The following is an 18,632-nucleotide window of genomic DNA, read 5'->3' on the forward strand; positions in this document are numbered from 1 at the left end:
TTTTATTTCCAAATATATAACATTAAATTAATAAAACATTTTAACAGTATTCATTTTAGTTATTCAAGGTAAATTGATTTTACTGCTGCAAATATCTTGCTTATCAAACTGAAAAAATGTCTATATATTTACATGAATACATGTATATACTGATAAGATTGTCGTGTTATGACTAATAACCAGTTAGTGATAGGATTCTGCATTTATATAGCGCTTTTATTTCAGAAAGTGTCGTCGATCTGTCGCGGAACTCATTTTAGCATTGATCTAATTAACATTTAATAATAAACAGAAAAATGGCTTCAGAACTTCCATCTACACTAAAAAACTTATTCAGGTAATTTGAAGTTTGTATTTATGTACTTACATTTGTACATAAAAAATGTAAATACATTATATATATTTTTTATTAACATGTATAATATGCATATATATGTGTATATATGTCCATATAAGTATAAATGTATGCAGATATCTGTCATACCCATGATTTAACATTTTTAATTATTATATTTGAACTCAATTTTCAGTTACATTGATGATCATAAAAGAGAGTACATAAATAATTTAAGTGAAGCAGTTGCTATCAAATCGGTCTCAGCATGGCCAGATCATAGGAATGAAATAACTAAAATGGTAAAATGGGTAGAAATCAGATTGAAGAACCTTGGTGCTACTACAGAATTAGCAGATGCAGGAATGCAAACTCTTCCTGATGGAACTCAAATTCCTTTGCCACCTATTTTATTAGGAACACTTGGCTCTGATCCAAAGAAAAAAACTATCCTTATATATGGACATTTAGATGTTCAACCTGCATTAAAATCAGATGGGTGGGACACAGAACCATTTACTCTTGTAGAAAAAGATGGAAAATTATTTGGTCGTGGAAGTACAGACGATAAAGGTCCAGTATTATGTTGGATACATGCATTACAAGCTTATAAAGCTATTGGCGCTGATATTCCTGTTAACCTTAAGGTGATTTAAATTATAGTTATTTTAATAATCTTTTATCTTCTTTTGCTTTACTAAATTGCGTTTGCTTAAAGTTTGTTTTCGAGGGTATGGAAGAAAGTGGCAGTGAAGGTTTAGATGAACTTCTTTGGGCACGTAAAGATACATTTTTACAAGGAGTTGATTATGTGTGCATATCTGACAACTATTGGTTGGGCACCACAAAACCCTGTATTACATATGGTTTAAGAGGTATCTGTTACTTCAATGTGGAAGTAACTTGTGCTGTAAAAGATCTTCATAGTGGTACATTTGGTGGAACTGTACATGAAGCAATGGCAGACTTGGTTTACTTATTAAATACATTGGTTGATGTAAATGGAAAAATTTTAATAGATTCCATTTATGAAAATGTTGCTAAACTTACAGATCAAGAATTAGAAAGTTATAAAAAAATAGACTTTGATGTGACTGAATTTAAACAGTCTATTGGAACTAACAGATTGGCTCATAATGAAGACAAAGTATGCATTTATAAGTTGATTAACGTTATATTTTAACCATATAATAATTGGTATTTATAAATTTTATTATTCTGCTAGATTCAACTTTTAATGCATCGGTGGAGACAGCCTAGTTTATCCATCCATGGAATTGAAGGTGCTTTTAGTGATCCAGGTGCAAAGACTGTTATTCCAAAGAAAGTTATTGGTAAATTTTCAATTAGAATAGTACCAAATATGACGCCTGATGAAACTGTAGAAAAAGTAAAAACATACTTAAACAAGAAGTGGGCTGTTAGAGGAAGTCCAAATACAATGAACGTCATTATGGGTCACAGCGGTAAAAGCTGGACTGAAAACCCTGATCATCCCCATTATTTGGCTGGTCGTAAAGCTACTAAACATGTATATAAAGTAGAACCTGATTTATCACGCGAAGGTGGATCAATTCCAGTTACTTTAACATTTCAAGAAGTGACAGGTAAAAATGTACTGCTTTTACCAGTCGGTGCCGGTGATGACGGAGCACATTCTCAAAATGAGAAATTAAATGTTCGTAACTATATTGAGGGAGTAAGTATTCTTTTGTAAAAATATTATTCGTCATAGTTATGTTACATAGATTCATTGATACTTTTGTTTCAGACCAAATTGCTTGGAGCTTATTTGTACGAGGTAGCTCAACTTTGTTAACAAGTTCATGTGATAAATATCTGTGTAATCAAAATGCTATTGCAAAAAGTTATTTTGCTTCGTATAATATATAATGTTCAAGTATAATTGCAAGGTGTAGGGCCAGGTAATAAAAATGTTATTTTATATTGTAAATGTACTTTTTTTAAGTAAATATAAAACATATTTTTAATAAACGAGTCATTCGAAAATTATTACGTTTCCTGCTGTTAAATGTAGCATTTTATTTCTGCTTTATTTTCAACACCCATGCTGGTTGACCTTTGTTTAATTCTGCTGGTAAAAATACACTTAATTTTTCATTATCTTGTTCCCACTGAAAAGTAGTAATAAGTATGAGATGTATTAGTTATACTAACTTTTATATTTATAATCTACTATGTAATTTACAGTCAGGCTCTCATATCTACAGATGTTTCAAGACCTACGTGGTTATGTAATATTGCATATAATTATATTAGCTATAAGATATTCATATAACATGCAGAAACAAAGTATTACATATCACATTGTGCATTTAAAATGTACTTTATCTTTCTACTTTGTAGGCGTTTTTTAAGCTCAAGAATACATCAGATAAGTCTACAGATAAGGGTGCCTGGACTGTATTCTTAAGATAACATACATACTTTAATAGAATTTTTAGATCCAAGTAAGTAAATTTGCGAGTAAGTAGGTACCACCAGTGACCCTAAATGTAATATACCATCAGTTGGCCATTCAAGAATTAGTGCATAAACATATTCTTTATCTTTACTGGATGTATACCAAACGTTATTATTTAAGGTATCATTTTGTGTTTTCCAAGGTTTGGTATTATAAATGGCTTCTCCATTTATTTCTAGCCAATCACCTATTAACAAAATTATTTATTACAGTTTACAGAGTTACGTTTATCATACTTTTGGATACTAATTCCGAATTTGTAATTATAATATATAATATGATAATATGATAATCATACCCATTCCACGCAGTCTTTCTTCAAATATTGGAGAAATAATGCCATCTTTTGTTGGTCCAACATTCATCAATAAATTTCCTCCGCAGCTTACAGTAATTACTAATTCTTTTACTAATTCTGGTAGGGTAAAATATTCTGATAAGACAGCGTTTCTACGAAATCCCCAAGATTTTCTATCAATTGTCATACAGTTTTCCCACTTATGAGGCAACAGCACTCCTAAATATTTTAAGTAATAAAATTACATATAATTTTAGTTGTACAAGAAATCATAAACGCAATATAAACTTGTACATTTACCAGGATTGTAGCGATCGGAACATGTATAAAAATCGCCGTGATGGCATGGAATATTTGCACCCCATCTATCATTCGCAACAACCGTGTCTTTTACAGGACTTTCATTATACAACCATGCCAAAAATTCCTTTGATTTCCAGTATGTATCTGATGCTTCCCAGTCGCCATCAGACCATATAACTTCTGGCTTATATTTTTCTATTAACTCATGCAATTCAGGAATAATCTTTTGCTGAACAAAAATCTGTGTTGTAAAGTTATTTTCTTTATCAGACAAATAAAGAGGATTATACCACTCATACATAGAATGATAAAGACCAAATCTCAAATTGGTTGAACTTCTTATTGCACTTGACAATTCACCTAATTTTATAAATTTTTTATTAGAAGTATAAAATTATTCAAAAATATTTATGATACAGTTAAACTCAATTCTTACCTACAAGATCTTTTTGTGGTCCTACATCTACAGAATTCCAGCTAAAAGAGTACTTTGAAGGCCAAAGAGTATATCCCTCATGATGTTTGCTTGTTAATACTACGTATTTTGCACCTGAAGCTTGAAACATTTCACTCCACTGAGTAGCATTAAAAAATTCAGCAGTGAATTCATGAGCAAAATCCTGATATGTAAAATTTGGTGGATATCTTTGTTTCATAAAGTCACTATATTTAGTAGTGTCTTTTTCATCTACAAATAATTCAATTATTTTAGGATGAGAGTCATGAGTAACATGATACTTAATACTGTTACATAGAAATTAGTGTCATATAAAGTTCAAAAAATTAATTATTTTACAGGTACTACAGTCAAGTGAAAATGATACATTACCTTTCCAATTATTCCAAAACCATTCTGAACCAAAACTGGGAACACTAAAGACACCCCAATGAATAAAAATGCCTAATTTTGCATCATCGTACCATTGTGGAAGTGGACGGCTATCTAAACTGGCCCATGTTGGAGAATAATTAGTTACGTCTGTTTCTGTAGGCCAAATGCCTTCATCATCTGTGACTATCATATACTGGTTGTTTCCCCATGATGTACTTAATATTGAAGAGCACAATAAAATATAAATTGATAGATTCATTATCACGGCTGAAATAAATTGTACTTGCTGGAAATAAATTGTACCACATATTACACAGGTATTTATACTTCTGTCAAATACTGCATTAAAAACTGGAGCACTCTTGATTGCTTATTCACTTTGACTTATTACATCATTGGTGATTAGATTAATTAGATTAGATTGAACTGAACATCTTACTGTTTACCAATTTAATTAAAACATATCTTTTGTGTATTCGATAATAAACTCATGTGTATGAGAGAATAAATTAAAAAAAAATAACAATCAATTTTTAGATATTAAAATCTGAACTACTCTATGTAGGTATATATATTTAAATAAGATTTTACTTAGAACTAAAAACTATTTAAAATTTTGTAAATATATAAAAAAAATAAGAAAAATATGAATTAATTTTTTACTATTTTTTAAAAAACAAAATTATGTTTTTATAATAAGTGATATGTTAAACAAAATTATCAGAAATAATGATAAACCGTGTCTTACCTTGAAAAAAACTTGTATAATAAAATGTACTATAAAGTTATAGTTTTAAAAAATGAAATTGCAAAAACGGTCCTGTGTAACACTATCCATCATTATACAGAGAATGTTTTAAAAAAGAAAGCATGCTAAAATATTGTTTTTTTCACCCGCAGTTTTCGGAACAACGAAGCCGGATTTTTGAATACCAAAATGTCTACTATTCTTATCTTTCCTGTGCAAAATACCGCAAGATAAAGAAGGATCGACCTGAACTTCTCAGTTTTCGCCGCATGAGGCCTCCGAAGTCAATTCTGAGTTAGTTCGCTGATATACTTAACCCTTAGCTATTGATTACTTTGAAAAATTTTATCAGTAGCCAATAGCATGCTATTGGGTAGGAACAAAGTCGCAGAATTTGAGTAAATTTGCGAGTGCTTGACAGGGTTGATAACAGTGTAAGTATTAATACGGCTCATAATTATTTTTGAGAAATATATTGTACCGAATCTAAAATATTTATTAAACTCATTCTTTCATGTAAAAATTTCTGCTAAAATGTATTTGCAACAAATTTGAAATTACAGGGTTCGGAAGTTGCTGATAATTAATAAAACCTATAAAATTCGTCATGGCATCTTGGATACCATTGGAATCAAATCCAGACGTAAGTATTATGTAGATTTTTCTTAAAAATTTAAATATACGTTGATCTTCAAGAGTTATTTAATCATTTCTATCTTTTGTTTTAGGTTATGACAACGGTAAACCATCATGACTTTTAAATATTGATATTTATCTCTGATCTTATAATGTTGATATATTACATTTTAATATTAAACACTGATGTGTTAATGTTAGTAACATAATATATTTATATTTTTGAAGTAACTTTCTTTTATAATACAATAAATTTGTTACAATTTAATGTGTAATTAAATTTGATAATGTAACACGTATTTTGTAGTTTTTGCACAAATTAGGTGTACCAAAGGAATGGAGTATTGTTGACGTTTATGGATTAGAACCTGATTTACTGGCACTTGTTCCAAAACCAGTCCTTGCTGTCATTTTGCTGTATCCTTTACGTAAAGAGGTTTGCAACTTAAAATTATCCATTATATTTATTTAATAATATTTAACAAAATTTTTATATTTATAGGGTGGCAATGGTTTAGAAAGTGAGGATGACATTAAGGAAAGTGATACGAGTGCTACAAGTCCTAAAGATCCATCAGTTTACCATATGAAACAATATATTCATAACGCTTGTGGCACAATTGCAATAATACACAGTATTGCAAATAATTTAGATCGGTAAGTTTTTATTTAAGAATATAAAAAGTAAACTTGTATTATAAGAAATTTTGTTTCTCATCATTCAATGTTTCCATAGTATAAATCTTCAAGATGGTTTTTTAAAAACTTTTCTGACTGATTCAAAAAACCTTTCCTTTATGGAACGTGGAGAACTTTTAATGAAGTCACAGGAGATTAGTAATACACACGAAGAATTGGCACATGAAGGACAAACAGAGGTATGATTGTTATTGTGTATTATAATTATAAAAAATCTGATGAACAAAATTTTGTAGGTACCAAGTCAAGAAACACCAATTTATCACCATTTTGTAGCATTTATACAAAGAAATGGAGTTTTATATGAATTAGGTAAAAATTTCTATGCTGAGAAGATAGATATAGTATAAGTTAGTATAAGAATGTTTTTATTAACTTGGTAAGCATTAAAATTGTAGATGGACGTAAATCTGGTCCTATTGAGCATGGTGCAACTAGTCCAGAAACATTATTAGAAGATGCAGCACGTGTTTGTCAAGAATATATGGCACGTGATCCAGAAGAAGTATGTTTTACAGTCGTCGCTCTTGTCAATAGTGATTCAGAATCATTTTGACTTAATGTGTAAGGTGTAATGTATACATTTTGAAACAATTTTTTAAATAATTTATTTTCTATATATACATATCCATCTGCCTCTTTAATTTGCATTTATTAACATTTGCTTGTTACTATATTGTAATACGTGTATTCATAAAATAAGCACATGTTTATAAGAATTTGTCTTACTGCTTTGAATAAATATAATCTTCTTTAGATACGAGTTTGAATAACGAAAATATGAAAAGTATTTTAAAGCAAGCACAATGAAGCGATATTCAAATGTGTTTATTTACAAAAGAATTGAGTATGATTCAGGTCACAATTTTTATACATTTTTAAAAATTAAGATTTCGATAATTTAATAAAGAGTAAGGATATTGAGTAAATAAATTTAATCAATATTGTGATATCATATACAGGGCTGTATATTACTTGTTAGGAGTAATTCTTATTTTTTAAGTTTGAAAATCGATCATATGCGGATTGCGATCATACGATTGCTTATATTTTCAGTCTCAATTATGAGTACGTACAATTTTTCGTATTTTTATATGTTATAAATATGTATTAGATATTTTTCATGTGCTCAGAATAGTCGATATGTTTCAAATTAAATTTTGTATAAAATTAACAAAGAGATCTGTCTACGACAATAATCAATAAATGTATACAGACGATATATTTTTAAAATACATATTTTTTCACAGAAGTCCGATAATTCATAGAGGTAAAATACCTTTGTTTCCCCTATCATCGGAGGTTGCAAAACTTGTCGGTCACTGACCAGAAGCTAGCAAAAGCCTTAGTTATTTTAGATCCTCTTCCGAGAGAGAGCATCTTGGCACAACTCTCTAAATAGTCGCTTTAAAACACGAAATAAAATAGAAATGTAGGCCTCTGCAATTACTTGTTTGCTGTATTTCATTATTTCTTACGCAACATAATGCAACGATTATAAATAATATTTAAGCAAAAAATATTATTGCTTGTTGTAATAATTGAATTCAATTTCAAGACACGGTAAAAATTAGATTAAATGAAAATTTTATTCTAGTTAATTCTTTATACCAATCTAAAATAAATTAATATATAAAAATCACTCTTGCTTTTTTTAGATTGATATAAAAAATTATTCAAGACGTTTTTAATACACAAATTATAACTATTTCAATTTAAGACAAACTAGAATTGTGAACTGTCTACAGAAACAAGGAATTAGGTACGAGTTAGTCATTATTTGCTTTTGGTCCGTTTTAACAGAAAAATTTTCCATGGGAACCGTCAACTTATGTCACCACTATTATTTCGTGTTTGAAAATTTTCCACGTTCCCCGTTGCGTGTCTCTTAAATTCCTGCGCAAGAAATTGTAAGTTTCTTTTCATGTACGTAATTAAGATGATGCATTATTCTTTTTTATTGTACTGTATAACTGTTGCATCCTCTTATGTAAAAACTTACATATTTCTAGTTACCAACAAGATATGCAGTTATGCGATAAACTGTAAAGCGCAATTAATTATCTAATGATGTTAATATCTTCAGAGGTCTTTTACACTCTTCGTTATTTATGAAGATGGAAAATTGTTACATCCGTCTTAACGTGTGAAGCTAAAAATGGCTATTATAGTAATTTTAGATGGAAATAAGTATATGATTATTTATTCAATTTTTTATAATCTTTCGTTTATATTTTAATGTTCAAGATTGTATAAATTTTTCTTTTTTAGCAGGAATAGATCAAAATGTCATCTATTAGATAACACAAGTTGGATTGCATTTGGGCAAATACACGGTTCAATAGCCGAAGAATTCTGTTAGGACAACTCAAATTTTCCCGGCAATGCGTCATCGTAGTGGAAAATTTCGAAGCCCTTATACTCTGCGATACAACGCTTGGAGATTCAAAGATAATGTTGATTTTCAAGAAGACCACGCAATAGCGATCTCCTGATTCAACGTCATTTTTAAGTAACATGTCACGCGCTAGCATCGATCACTTATCCGTACGAAAAAATCAGTGACGTTTAGAAAACGGAAAGTTTTAACTCCAAAGAAAACAGATGGAATATTTTAATATCTAATGTTTTGATCATTGTTGATCTATAATGTAGAATGTCATATCTGATGTGATACACGATGGCACTTGTCATAATACAGGATCAATTTGTCAATTATTATGATCAATGTTAGATAATACAGATTGTTAGAGGTATTGCGCATTCATTTTTAAATTCGGTGGTTTGATTTATGATTTATTATTTTGAACATACACTATAAAGTTTTTGAGATGGGTATGCATTGAAGGTGGTAGTTTTTTGTAAAATTGTTGATAAAATATTGCTTTAATTTTAAATAGAAAAGAACAACTAGAGAATCGCTATATTTATGTACATAATTATGTAGATGTAATTTAAGCTTTTATGAATTAAGGATGTAAGATAGAATTATTATTAGAGATAATAGCCGTTTAACCGATATTATTACTAATATCTTAACAGTTATAACGATTATTATATAATCATTGTTCTTCATACGCGACTTTTAATTTTAAAAAATAGCGCGCTTTTACTTGGCGCGATAATCGACACTAATTTTGAAGTAAATTTTTCGCAATAATATTAACGTTGTTGATCAAATTTTCAGTGAGAGTAATTCGTTAATTTTTTACTAAAGTCATTTTTATTGAAATTTGAGTGTCAATCTTGTATTATTCTATTACTTTTATTTTCTGAGGAAAATGTATAAGATGACGCACCCCGTGTGTTATTTACAATTTACATAACAACTGACGCACCGTATGCGTCCTATTAAAAAAACCAGCAGATTCAAATCGCACAAACAAAAAATAAAAAGTACCATCTACATACGATAATAATTGAAAATCGTTGTATACTATTTTACGAGTTTTACACAAAGTAACGATACTCCATTGACCATTGAATACAAATACGTAATTTTATTGTAAGTTTTCAATAAAATAACAAGCTTATTAGATTTCGATAAAAGCACGAAGTAAACACATCGTAAACATTATATATTCATAAATGGCTGCTTTAGTTTAAGGTCGTACCGCACCTATAAAAATGTTACGTACACGTACGACCTCGATTCCATTTATGGCATACACTATACAGGATGTTTCACGATGTAAGTATAATTTTATGGCTGAACGTTTGGAGGATGAGAAATAAATATAAACACACGTGTACCATGTTTCTGCTATACTTCTAAATATTTGTGTTTCAGAAATATTATCACATTTATTACTGTTAATGCCCGTAGGCGTCTGAAGAAGCATTTTTATTAGTTCGCTAGGTATGATTCGGAGTGATTTTTGGAAATTTGGGAATTTGGTGATTTAGATATTGGGGAGTTTAGGAATTTGGGGATGTGAGTGTTTGGAAATTTGAAATGTTGGGGATTTAGGAAGGTGGGGATTTGGGAAATTGGGGATTTAGGAATTTGGGGATTTGGGAAATTGGGAATTTGAGAAATTGGGGGTTTGGCAAATTGGGGATTTGAGAAACTGGGGATTTGAGAAATTGGGGATTTGGGAAATTGGGAATTTGAGAAATTGGGGATTTGGGAAATTGGGGGTCTGAGTATTTGGAAATTTGAGAAATTCGGGATTTAGGAATTTGGGGATTTGGGAAATTGGGAATCTGAGTATTTGGAAAATTGTGAAATTGCATATTTGAGAATTTGGGAATTTGAGAGGATGGAAATTTGAGATGTTGGAAATTTGAAAGATTGGGAATTAGGGATTTTAGGAAATAGTAAACAGAGGTTTTGGAAATTTGCAAACTAGGAAAATAGGGATTTTTGAAAATTCAAACTTCTAGAAATATTTGATTAAGGAACTTGAAAAAGCACTTTGAAATCTTTGAAAACCTTGAAAGCTTGAATTTCAAATCTTCAAATATAAAATATCCAATTACATCCAACTTCCTCACATGCATAATCCAAAAGATCTCTCAGAATTGCAATTTTCCATAAATTGCAAAGCTACTCAGTGAATTTTATCCAGAAATATCCTTATCTCCAACGTCAAACGAACCAACTACTTTTGCACAATCCCATAGCAGGAAACCAGGATTAAATCCAACAGAAAAATGAAATAAAAAAACGAATAAAAGAAATAAATTTGATAAAAACATCGCGATAAAACAGACAGGACGATAATTTATTGCGGCGATTATATCGGTAGATTATAATTCTCCAAGATAGTTTGACGAATGTTTGTCAGCGACTTTGTGGAATTTTAATTGAAACACGTAACATTTCGTTGTCACTAGAATATGCGATAAAAAGGTGACGAAGTACGCAGATTATCAATTAGCAACACGCAATCTCCTGGTCACTTTGTACGATTATTTCGTACGCAATAATAAACGTCCAATCAATGAAAGGAATATTTATGGAGGCTCAAGAGTCATTGATTCTATTGCCTGACGTGTACACACACTTTTATCCTTATCGTTAAAACTATACCGGAAATAACTGCGCGATGTTGATGAAGGTATATATTGGTGTTTGTAGGATGTCTAATTTTAATCTCTTATTTACTGCAAAATATTGATTGTGGTCAAATTTGTTTAGTGTTTGCTTCAAATTTGTTTAATGTGGTTTTTGGTGAGTGGATTGGAAATTTTTGGGATTGGTGGAGTGATGAATTTGGGAATTTGGGGATTTGGGTTTTTAGAATTTTGGGGGATTTGGGATTTTTGGGGGTTTGGGAATTTTCAGGGATTTGGGAATTTAGGAAATGAGAATTTGGGGATTTGGGAATTTAAGAAATGAGAATTTGGGGATTTGAGAATTTTTGGAGATTTGGGAATTTTTGGGAATTTGGGAATTTTTGGGAATTTGAGAAGTTTTTGAGATTTGAGAATTTTGGGGGATTTGGAATTTTCGGGGATTTGAGAATTTTCGGGGATTTGGGAATTTAGGAAATGAGAATTTGGGGATTTGGGAATTTAAGAAATGAGAATTTGGGGATTTGGGAATTTCTGGGGGATTTGAGAATTTTGAGGGATTTGAGAATTTTTTGAAATTTGAGAATTTTGGGGGATTTGAGAATTTTTGGAAATTTGTGAATTTTGGAAATTTGAGAATTTTTGGGAATTTGAGAATTTAGGGATTTGGTAATTTGAGAATGTGGGAATTGGGGAATTTACAATTTGGGGACTTGAGAATGTAGGAAATTACAAATTTCGAAATTTTGAAAATAAAGGAATTGTGTGTTTCGACATTAGGAATTTTCAAATTAAAAATTTGGGGATTATGAAAATATAATGTAGAGACTTGGTAATTTGAGAATTTTATCTTGAGTACTTGAGTACTGAATATAATATTGAATACTTTGAATATGTAGATATTTATTTATTCAAAAATTTAGGTATTTAAGAATGTAGAAATATATGAATCGTTTAGTTTGTAAGTGGTGTAAGCCATTTGCATGAATATACATATTTTACTTAAATCATCTAAAACAAATTTGTATAATCAAATTACATATTGATGAATCAGTAAAAAAAATTACTGAATTGTCAGTCTTGATATAATTAACCCATATTTTTTCATTGACATATTAATCTTTAATTTTCTCAAAATAAATTGTAATGGACATCACTTTCAAAATGAACGATCCATATAAGCTACACAAATCTATGAATTCGAGAAAATAGAAACTTCAGTATCCACAAATCTATGACTTTGAAATTTGAGAAAATACAAACTTTAGAGTCCACAAATCTGTGACTTTAAAATTTGAAATTATGAAATTTTGCAGATATGAATATGAAAATTTGATGATATGAATATGAAAATTTGCTGATACGAATATGAAAATTTGCAGGTATCCTCGCACCATATATCTAAAGGAAATCCACAATAGAGCATAAACGAGAAGAAGTATGACCGTGACATTCTCCGGTAGTTCCGGAAGCCAATTCTCCAGTAGTTGAGAACGTGTTCACGACCCCGGGTAGTACAGTTGGTGGCATAGAGGACGGAAATTCATGTGCTGTTCGCGTTCCACGCCTCGTCAAGGAAGAGAGCCAAGAATGACACGGGTCGGGGCAAGCAGCGGCAAAGTAACAATAAGGAGCAAGAAACGGTCTTTGGTGCTGGGCTCGAGCGTTCTCAGTAGCGCGACTTGCTTTCAGTCGCGCGGAAGCAGCCGACCGGTGCACGTGCTCAATAAAAAGACTACAATCGTGACCATCCATGGGTTACCAGTACCCGCTTGTATATCTGGATACTTTGAATTAACAATAACAAAGTAAGTACTATTTATTATCATTCTTTTCCGTTTAAATGTATAGTGCGTTGAGGTGGTTGCGACAGTTGAGTTCAAAAGATACATTGATAAATACGGGAAATGAGATCGTTGGGTATAGTGTAATTTTGATTTGATATATGTGAACATTGTAGGATTTATTTTTTCTTTCGGTGCACTTAGATTTTAGAATCATGTGAACGATCGAAAATTTTGATTTTTTCTTTTAATAAGTGCACTTAGATTTTAGAAATATGTGAACGATGTAAAATTTGGATTTTTTCTTTTAATAAGTGCACTCAGGGTTTAGAAATTTGTGAACGATGTAAAATTTGTACTTTTTCTATGAGTAAGTGTACTTAGATTTTAGAAATATGTGAACGATTGAAAATTGTTTATTTTTGCTTTTAATAAGTGCATTTAAATTTTAGAAATATGTCATTGATGTTAAATTTGGATTTTTGCTTGTAATAAGTGCACTCAGGGTTTAGAAATTTGTGAACGATGTGAAATTTGTATTTTTTCTTTTAATAAGTGCACTTAGATTTTCGAAATATGTAAATGATGTAAAATTTGCATTTTTTCTATTAATAAGTGCACTCAGATTTTAGAAATTTGTGAACGATGTGAAATTTGAATTTTTTCTATTAATAAGTGCACTTTGATTTTCGAAATATGTAAATGATGTAAAATTTGCATTTTTTCTATTAATAAGTGCACTCAGATTTTAGAAATTTGTGAACGATGTGAAATTTGTATTTTTTCTTTTAATAAGTGCACTTAGATTTTCGAAATATGTAAACGATGTGAAATTCATATTTTTTCTTTCATTGACAAATGCACTATGACCTCGCCTCAGATTTCATTTTCGAAATTTATCTCAACTATTAAGTAATTCTAAATTACTATTATTAATGCCTGTAAATTTGTAAATAAAAACATTGAAACTGTTTCAAATGTTTTTACCAGTTATCTAACTTTTTCCAATACTGTCTTTAAATGTAGTTATCTATAACACATTTTTGTTATCGGTTTCAAAACTTTACTCTTTTTTAACCATCACCTCGTAAGTTATACAAGAATTTTAAAACAAAACGCTTTTATGCGTACACTTTAAATAAAATTATCGTCGAGAGATATAATTTTATGTTTTCTTGGTAAACATGGATTTGAAGCGAAGATTATCTTTGGAATAATCTTTAGGTTTCGTAACTCGTTAACTCATTAATCAATTAATAATATTTAATATATCTTTCTTAATTAAAGATGTGATATTTTGTTAATGAATTTAATTACTGTTATTCAACTTGAGTAATTGTTATCAATGCGTTAAAGAAGCGATCGAAGCGACGAGGTAGCTCATTATTATCAATATTTACAAGATTAATGTACTTAACAAAAGTGTCCTTTGATAATAATCTTCATTCATTTTTAATCAAAGATGTATTGTTACTGAACTTAATTATTGTTACTCAACTTAAGTAATTGTTTTCAATGCGTTGAAGAACCGATCGAAGCGACGAGGTAGTTCAATCATTATTATCAATATTTACTGACTAATGTACTTAACAAAAGTGTCCTTTCATAATCTTCATTCATTTCCTCGAAACTTTTTGAGATCGACAAAGTTTTGAAAGGCTATAACTTTTTGAAACACAAGATTTCTTCAATTTTCAGACCTAAGCTTTTAGACCAAATTAGAGCTGTAAGACTCGAATCTGTTAATTTCATCGAACATCAAATAACTTTACGTATTTCATTTCTTAAAACGTTGATTTAAGAAGCGTTGGTTTAAGAAGTTGGATGTTGATTTAAGAAATTCCAGAAAGATGCAAATCGATCTTGCACGATGCAATTTTACAATTATTTGAACGTGCAGCGTCGGTAATGAGATGTAAGCGAGCCGGACGGTTTGATTTAGAGAAGGTTTTAAATAAACTGTCTTGCAATTGGGACGCCGTGATTACACGGAATAAACCACTCGCTTTTTCGTTGTTTACGCAATACACGTGTTCCCTTGAGATTTATCTTCTTTTAATTCTGGATGTTGCAAGTGGAAGCTTTGTCTTGGTTAACCATGACATTAATGACAGTATATGATAGTAATGTTTAGACAGTAATTGGGAATGATGATGTGGTTGATGGAAATTTTGATGTATAGGAATTTGGGGAATTTGGGTATATAGGGATTTAGGGATTTAGGGATTTAGGGATTTAAGGATTTGGGGATTTGGGGATTTGGGCATTTGGGGATTACCAAGATGGGGATTTAAAAATTAGGAAATAGTGGGATTTAGGGATTTAGGGATATTTGATAGTTTGAGAAATTTGGGAATTTGAGGAGATTTGAATATTCAGAACGCTGAAATTCATAATATAGGGATTTGGAAATTTAAGAATTCTAAAATTTGGGAATTTGGTTATTTGGGTGTTGAGTACATGGGAAGTTGGAGATTTGAGTATTCAGAACGCTGAAATTAATAATATAGGGATTTGGAAATTTACGGATTCTAAAATTTGGGAATTTGGTTATTTGGGTGTTGAGAACATGGGAAGTTGGAGATTTGAGTATGCAGAACGCTGAAATTAATAATATAGGGATTTGGAAATTTAAGAATTCTAAAATTTGGGAATTTGGTTATTTGGGTGTTGAGAACATGGGAAGTCGGAGATTTGAGTATTCAGAACGCTGAAATTAATAATATAGGGATTTGGAAATTTAGGAATTCTAAAATTTGAGAATTTAGTGATATAAAGATTGAGTATGCAGAGATGTAAAGTTGATATTTGAAAATTTTAGAATTTGAATATTTCAAGATGTCAATTCAAGGAGATCCTTAAAACTTGAGAAATTCATTGATTTGGAAATATGAAAGTTTCAGTCTGGAAGTTTTCAAATTCACAATTTCACAAATTCATAAATTTACAAATCTACAAATCAATAAATTTAAAATTGCAGACACTTAAAAATGCATAAACACATGTACATATGTAAATATATACAAATGTACAAGTTTATAAATAAATTCACCAACATAGATCACTGCTATGAAATCATAAAAAATCCAGAAAAGAAACAATTAAAAAATGTATAACTTTCTACAATCAATCATTATAATACCCGTTTCCTACCAGATACAGCTGTTAGATAACAATACTACGATTTTCACGCTATTATTACAATTTCCCGGTTTTCACGACTGCACTCCGGTATATTTTTCTATGCTTCCGTTTCGATACACATTTATCGGGCAAGTGGCTTTTAATTCAATCAATCTCTCAATAGCTGTCACAATCGCGAATTTGAATGACGCCGATAAAGAGTAAATCGACAGTGAAAATCGCATTGTACATATGGATTCTTATCTTCGGCTTAAGAGTACTATGGGCGGATATACGCTTCACGTTATAACGAGCTGTGTTTCAAGCACGCAATATTCGATCAAGCTATTCACTCTCTACATTAAATACGGAATGAATCGAATTCAGCTCAAGTTCCCGAAAATTCTCAAATCTTCAAAAATTCTCAAATTTCCACAAATTTTCAAATTTTCACAAATTCTCAAATTTCAACCTTTCCAAATTTCCAACTTCTCAGATTTCCAACTTCTCAAATTTCCATCTTCTCAAATTCCTAAATTCTCATTCCTTAATTTCCCAAATCCTCAAATTCTCAAATTTTCCAAAATTCTCAAATTTCAACCTTTCCAAGTTTCCAACTTCTCAGATTTCCAACTTCTTAAATTTCCATCTTCTCAAATTCCCAAATTCTCATTCCTTAATTTCCCAAATTCTTAAATTCTCATTTCTTAAATTCCCAAATGCCCAAATTCTCAAATCCTCAAATTCTCATTCCCTAAATTCCCAAATCCTCAAATTCTCAAATTCCCTAAAATTCTCAAATATCCAAATTCCCAAATCCCCAAATTCTCATTCCCTAAATTCCCAAATCCTCAAATTCTCAAATTCCCTAAAATTCTCAAATATCCAAATTCCCAAATCCCCAAATTCTCATTCCCTAAATTCCCAAATCCCCAAATTCTCATTCCCTAAATCCCCAAATCCTCAAATTCTCAAATATCCAAATTTCCAAATCCCCAAATTCTCATTCCCTAAATTCCCAAACGTCTTCTAACACGCCAGTTGCTTATTTCGAGGCAATACTGTATCATTTTTGATAAACTATCTCGAAAATTGCTTAACAAAATTTCAAACCTTCCATGTATCATTTTAACTCAATTTTCATTTAGGCATAAAATGTGCATTTACATAAAACACACATTTGCTTTTACATTTAGAATATTCTTTTACATAAAATATTCTCGTAATAAAATTTGTATATATTTATATTTTGACGTTGGAGGAATGTTGTGAATGTATTTGAGAAGAGTTTTGGCTGCGTGTACGCGAATCAAATGTACGCAAACAGGAATTAAAGGTTAACGTTCTTGATGCTTGTTTTCGTAGTTGATTATCATTCTGGTTTTTGTTAAAGTTATTTAGCATTTCGAATGAGACGATGTTTCCGTTGATGTTTCATTGTGATCTGTGCATCGATGGATCATTCATGGACGCTCGTGTTTACGTTTGAGTTAGTGTGAGGTGTTGTTATGGAGATGAATTGTTATCTACAAATGAACAGTTGAAATTTGTAATAAGTAGAATTAAAGTTGTTTCTAATAAATTTATTGTAGTATTTATTACAGTATTTCTATTACAGTATTTATTATAGTATTTCTTGGATGTATTGTTTAGTGCTTGTTAGAGTATAATATGAACCACCATTTTGATTACTTCGATGGTTAATATTTGATAGTTTAACCATTGTGTTATTTAACTTCTGCTGCATTAAAATTTATTTTATTGCACTTTATTATAGTGGTATTTACTTTTATCTGTATTTGTCAAAGTTTTAAAGTATTACAAATTATAGATATGTATGTAAATGTGAGCTTTAATGGTAAAGTAAGGTGGCGAGTTAACGTGGTAAATTGGCGGGAAAGTAAATGCATTCAAATTAGGGTTATAAATAATTTCAAGGTAGTGAATTAGTTTCTGCAAACTATTATCTTTTTGTAATAAATTTTCAACAACTATCCTACAATCCCCAATCAATGCTAAATTCACAAATCCCTAAAATCTCAAAACCCTAAAATTCCAAATTCTTAAAATTCCTAAATTCCTAAGATTTCTAAAATTTCTAAAATTCCAAAATCTTTACAATCCAAATCCCTAAACTCCCAAATCCCTAAATTCCCAAGTTCCTGCAATCCCAAATCACGACATTCCCTAATTCCAAAATTGTGAAATACCTAAATTCCCAAATCCCTAAAGTCTCAAAACCCTAAAATTCCAAATTCTTAAAATTCTTAAAATTCCAAAATTTCTACAATCCAAATATCCAAATACTCAAATACCTAAACTTCCAAATTCCGGAAATCCCAAACCTTATATTCGGTTATAAATTTTACGT

General features: G+C 30.3%; 4 protein-coding genes across 9 annotated transcripts in view; 3 read left to right on the plus strand and 1 right to left on the minus strand.

Annotated features, from left to right (window-relative positions):
- The first annotated feature begins 48 nt into the window (after positions 1 to 48).
- Positions 49 to 2,347, plus strand: Cndp2 (Cytosolic non-specific dipeptidase 2). Its single transcript, XM_012288643.2, has 6 exons — positions 49 to 68; positions 226 to 337; positions 531 to 981; positions 1,053 to 1,481; positions 1,560 to 2,033; positions 2,106 to 2,347. The coding sequence occupies exons 2-6, from the start codon at positions 297 to 299 to the stop codon at positions 2,151 to 2,153; spliced, it is 1,443 nt and encodes a 480-aa protein (XP_012144033.1). The 5' UTR covers positions 49 to 68; positions 226 to 296; the 3' UTR covers positions 2,154 to 2,347.
- Positions 2,257 to 5,207, minus strand: Fuca (alpha-L-fucosidase). Of its 4 annotated transcripts, none has more exons than XM_076529993.1 (7): positions 5,001 to 5,207; positions 4,250 to 4,519; positions 3,857 to 4,108; positions 3,418 to 3,780; positions 3,118 to 3,336; positions 2,783 to 3,006; positions 2,257 to 2,469 (listed from the first exon to the last, which is right to left on the minus strand). In XM_076529993.1, the coding sequence occupies exons 2-7, from the start codon at positions 4,509 to 4,511 to the stop codon at positions 2,377 to 2,379; spliced, it is 1,413 nt and encodes a 470-aa protein (XP_076386108.1). In that variant the 5' UTR covers positions 4,512 to 4,519; positions 5,001 to 5,207; the 3' UTR covers positions 2,257 to 2,376. The 4 variants fall into 4 exon arrangements, with proteins under 4 accessions (XP_076386108.1, XP_012144030.1, XP_012144032.1 ...); XM_012288640.2 differs by having other exon boundaries at positions 4,250 to 4,538; XM_012288642.2 differs by having other exon boundaries at positions 4,250 to 4,467; positions 5,001 to 5,206.
- A 77-nt stretch (positions 5,208 to 5,284) lies between these two features.
- Uch (Ubiquitin carboxyl-terminal hydrolase) lies at positions 5,285 to 7,091 on the plus strand. Of its 2 annotated transcripts, XM_003704736.3 has the most exons (8): positions 5,285 to 5,434; positions 5,564 to 5,643; positions 5,729 to 5,740; positions 5,944 to 6,072; positions 6,139 to 6,293; positions 6,373 to 6,514; positions 6,572 to 6,647; positions 6,734 to 7,091. In XM_003704736.3, the coding sequence occupies exons 2-8, from the start codon at positions 5,608 to 5,610 to the stop codon at positions 6,889 to 6,891; spliced, it is 708 nt and encodes a 235-aa protein (XP_003704784.1). In that variant the 5' UTR covers positions 5,285 to 5,434; positions 5,564 to 5,607; the 3' UTR covers positions 6,892 to 7,091. The 2 variants fall into 2 exon arrangements, with proteins under 2 accessions (XP_003704784.1, XP_012144028.1); XM_012288638.2 differs by lacking the exon at positions 5,729 to 5,740.
- A 5,683-nt stretch (positions 7,092 to 12,774) lies between these two features.
- The window catches only part of LOC100882042 (proton-coupled amino acid transporter 2), a 46,923-nt gene continuing 41,065 nt past the window's right edge, over positions 12,775 to 18,632 (plus strand). Inside the window, exon 1 of one of the 2 annotated variants that reach the window (XM_076529991.1) lies at positions 12,775 to 13,162. The gene's annotated coding sequence lies outside the window, so the exon portion shown is untranslated. The remainder of the gene's footprint in view (positions 13,163 to 18,632) is intronic. The other variant, XM_003704737.3, reaches the window with a different exon arrangement.

This window comes from Megachile rotundata, chromosome 3, assembly GCF_050947335.1.
Source record: "Megachile rotundata isolate GNS110a chromosome 3, iyMegRotu1, whole genome shotgun sequence".
Classification (NCBI taxonomy): domain Eukaryota; kingdom Metazoa; phylum Arthropoda; class Insecta; order Hymenoptera; family Megachilidae; genus Megachile; species Megachile rotundata.

Coding starts and splice junctions, on each gene's coding strand:
- Cndp2 (XM_012288643.2), top strand. CDS start 297: ATGGCTTCAGAACTTCCATCTACACTAAAAAACTTATTCAG. Junction 1,482..1,559: donor TGGCTCATAATGAAGACAAA/GTATGCATTTAT, acceptor TTATTCTGCTAG/ATTCAACTTTTAATGCATCG. Junction 2,034..2,105: donor TTCGTAACTATATTGAGGGA/GTAAGTATTCTT, acceptor CTTTTGTTTCAG/ACCAAATTGCTTGGAGCTTA.
- Fuca (XM_076529993.1), bottom strand. CDS start 4,511: ATGAATCTATCAATTTATATTTTATTGTGCTCTTCAATATTAAGTACA. Junction 3,781..3,856: donor ACCACAAAAAGATCTTGTAG/GTAAGAATTGAG, acceptor TTATAAAATTAG/GTGAATTGTCAAGTGCAATA. Junction 2,470..2,782: donor GATCTAAAAATTCTATTAAA/GTATGTATGTTA, acceptor ACTACTTTTCAG/TGGGAACAAGATAATGAAAA.
- Uch (XM_003704736.3), top strand. CDS start 5,608: ATGGCATCTTGGATACCATTGGAATCAAATCCAGAC. Junction 6,073..6,138: donor TGTATCCTTTACGTAAAGAG/GTTTGCAACTTA, acceptor TTATATTTATAG/GGTGGCAATGGTTTAGAAAG. Junction 6,648..6,733: donor TGGAGTTTTATATGAATTAG/GTAAAAATTTCT, acceptor TTAAAATTGTAG/ATGGACGTAAATCTGGTCCT.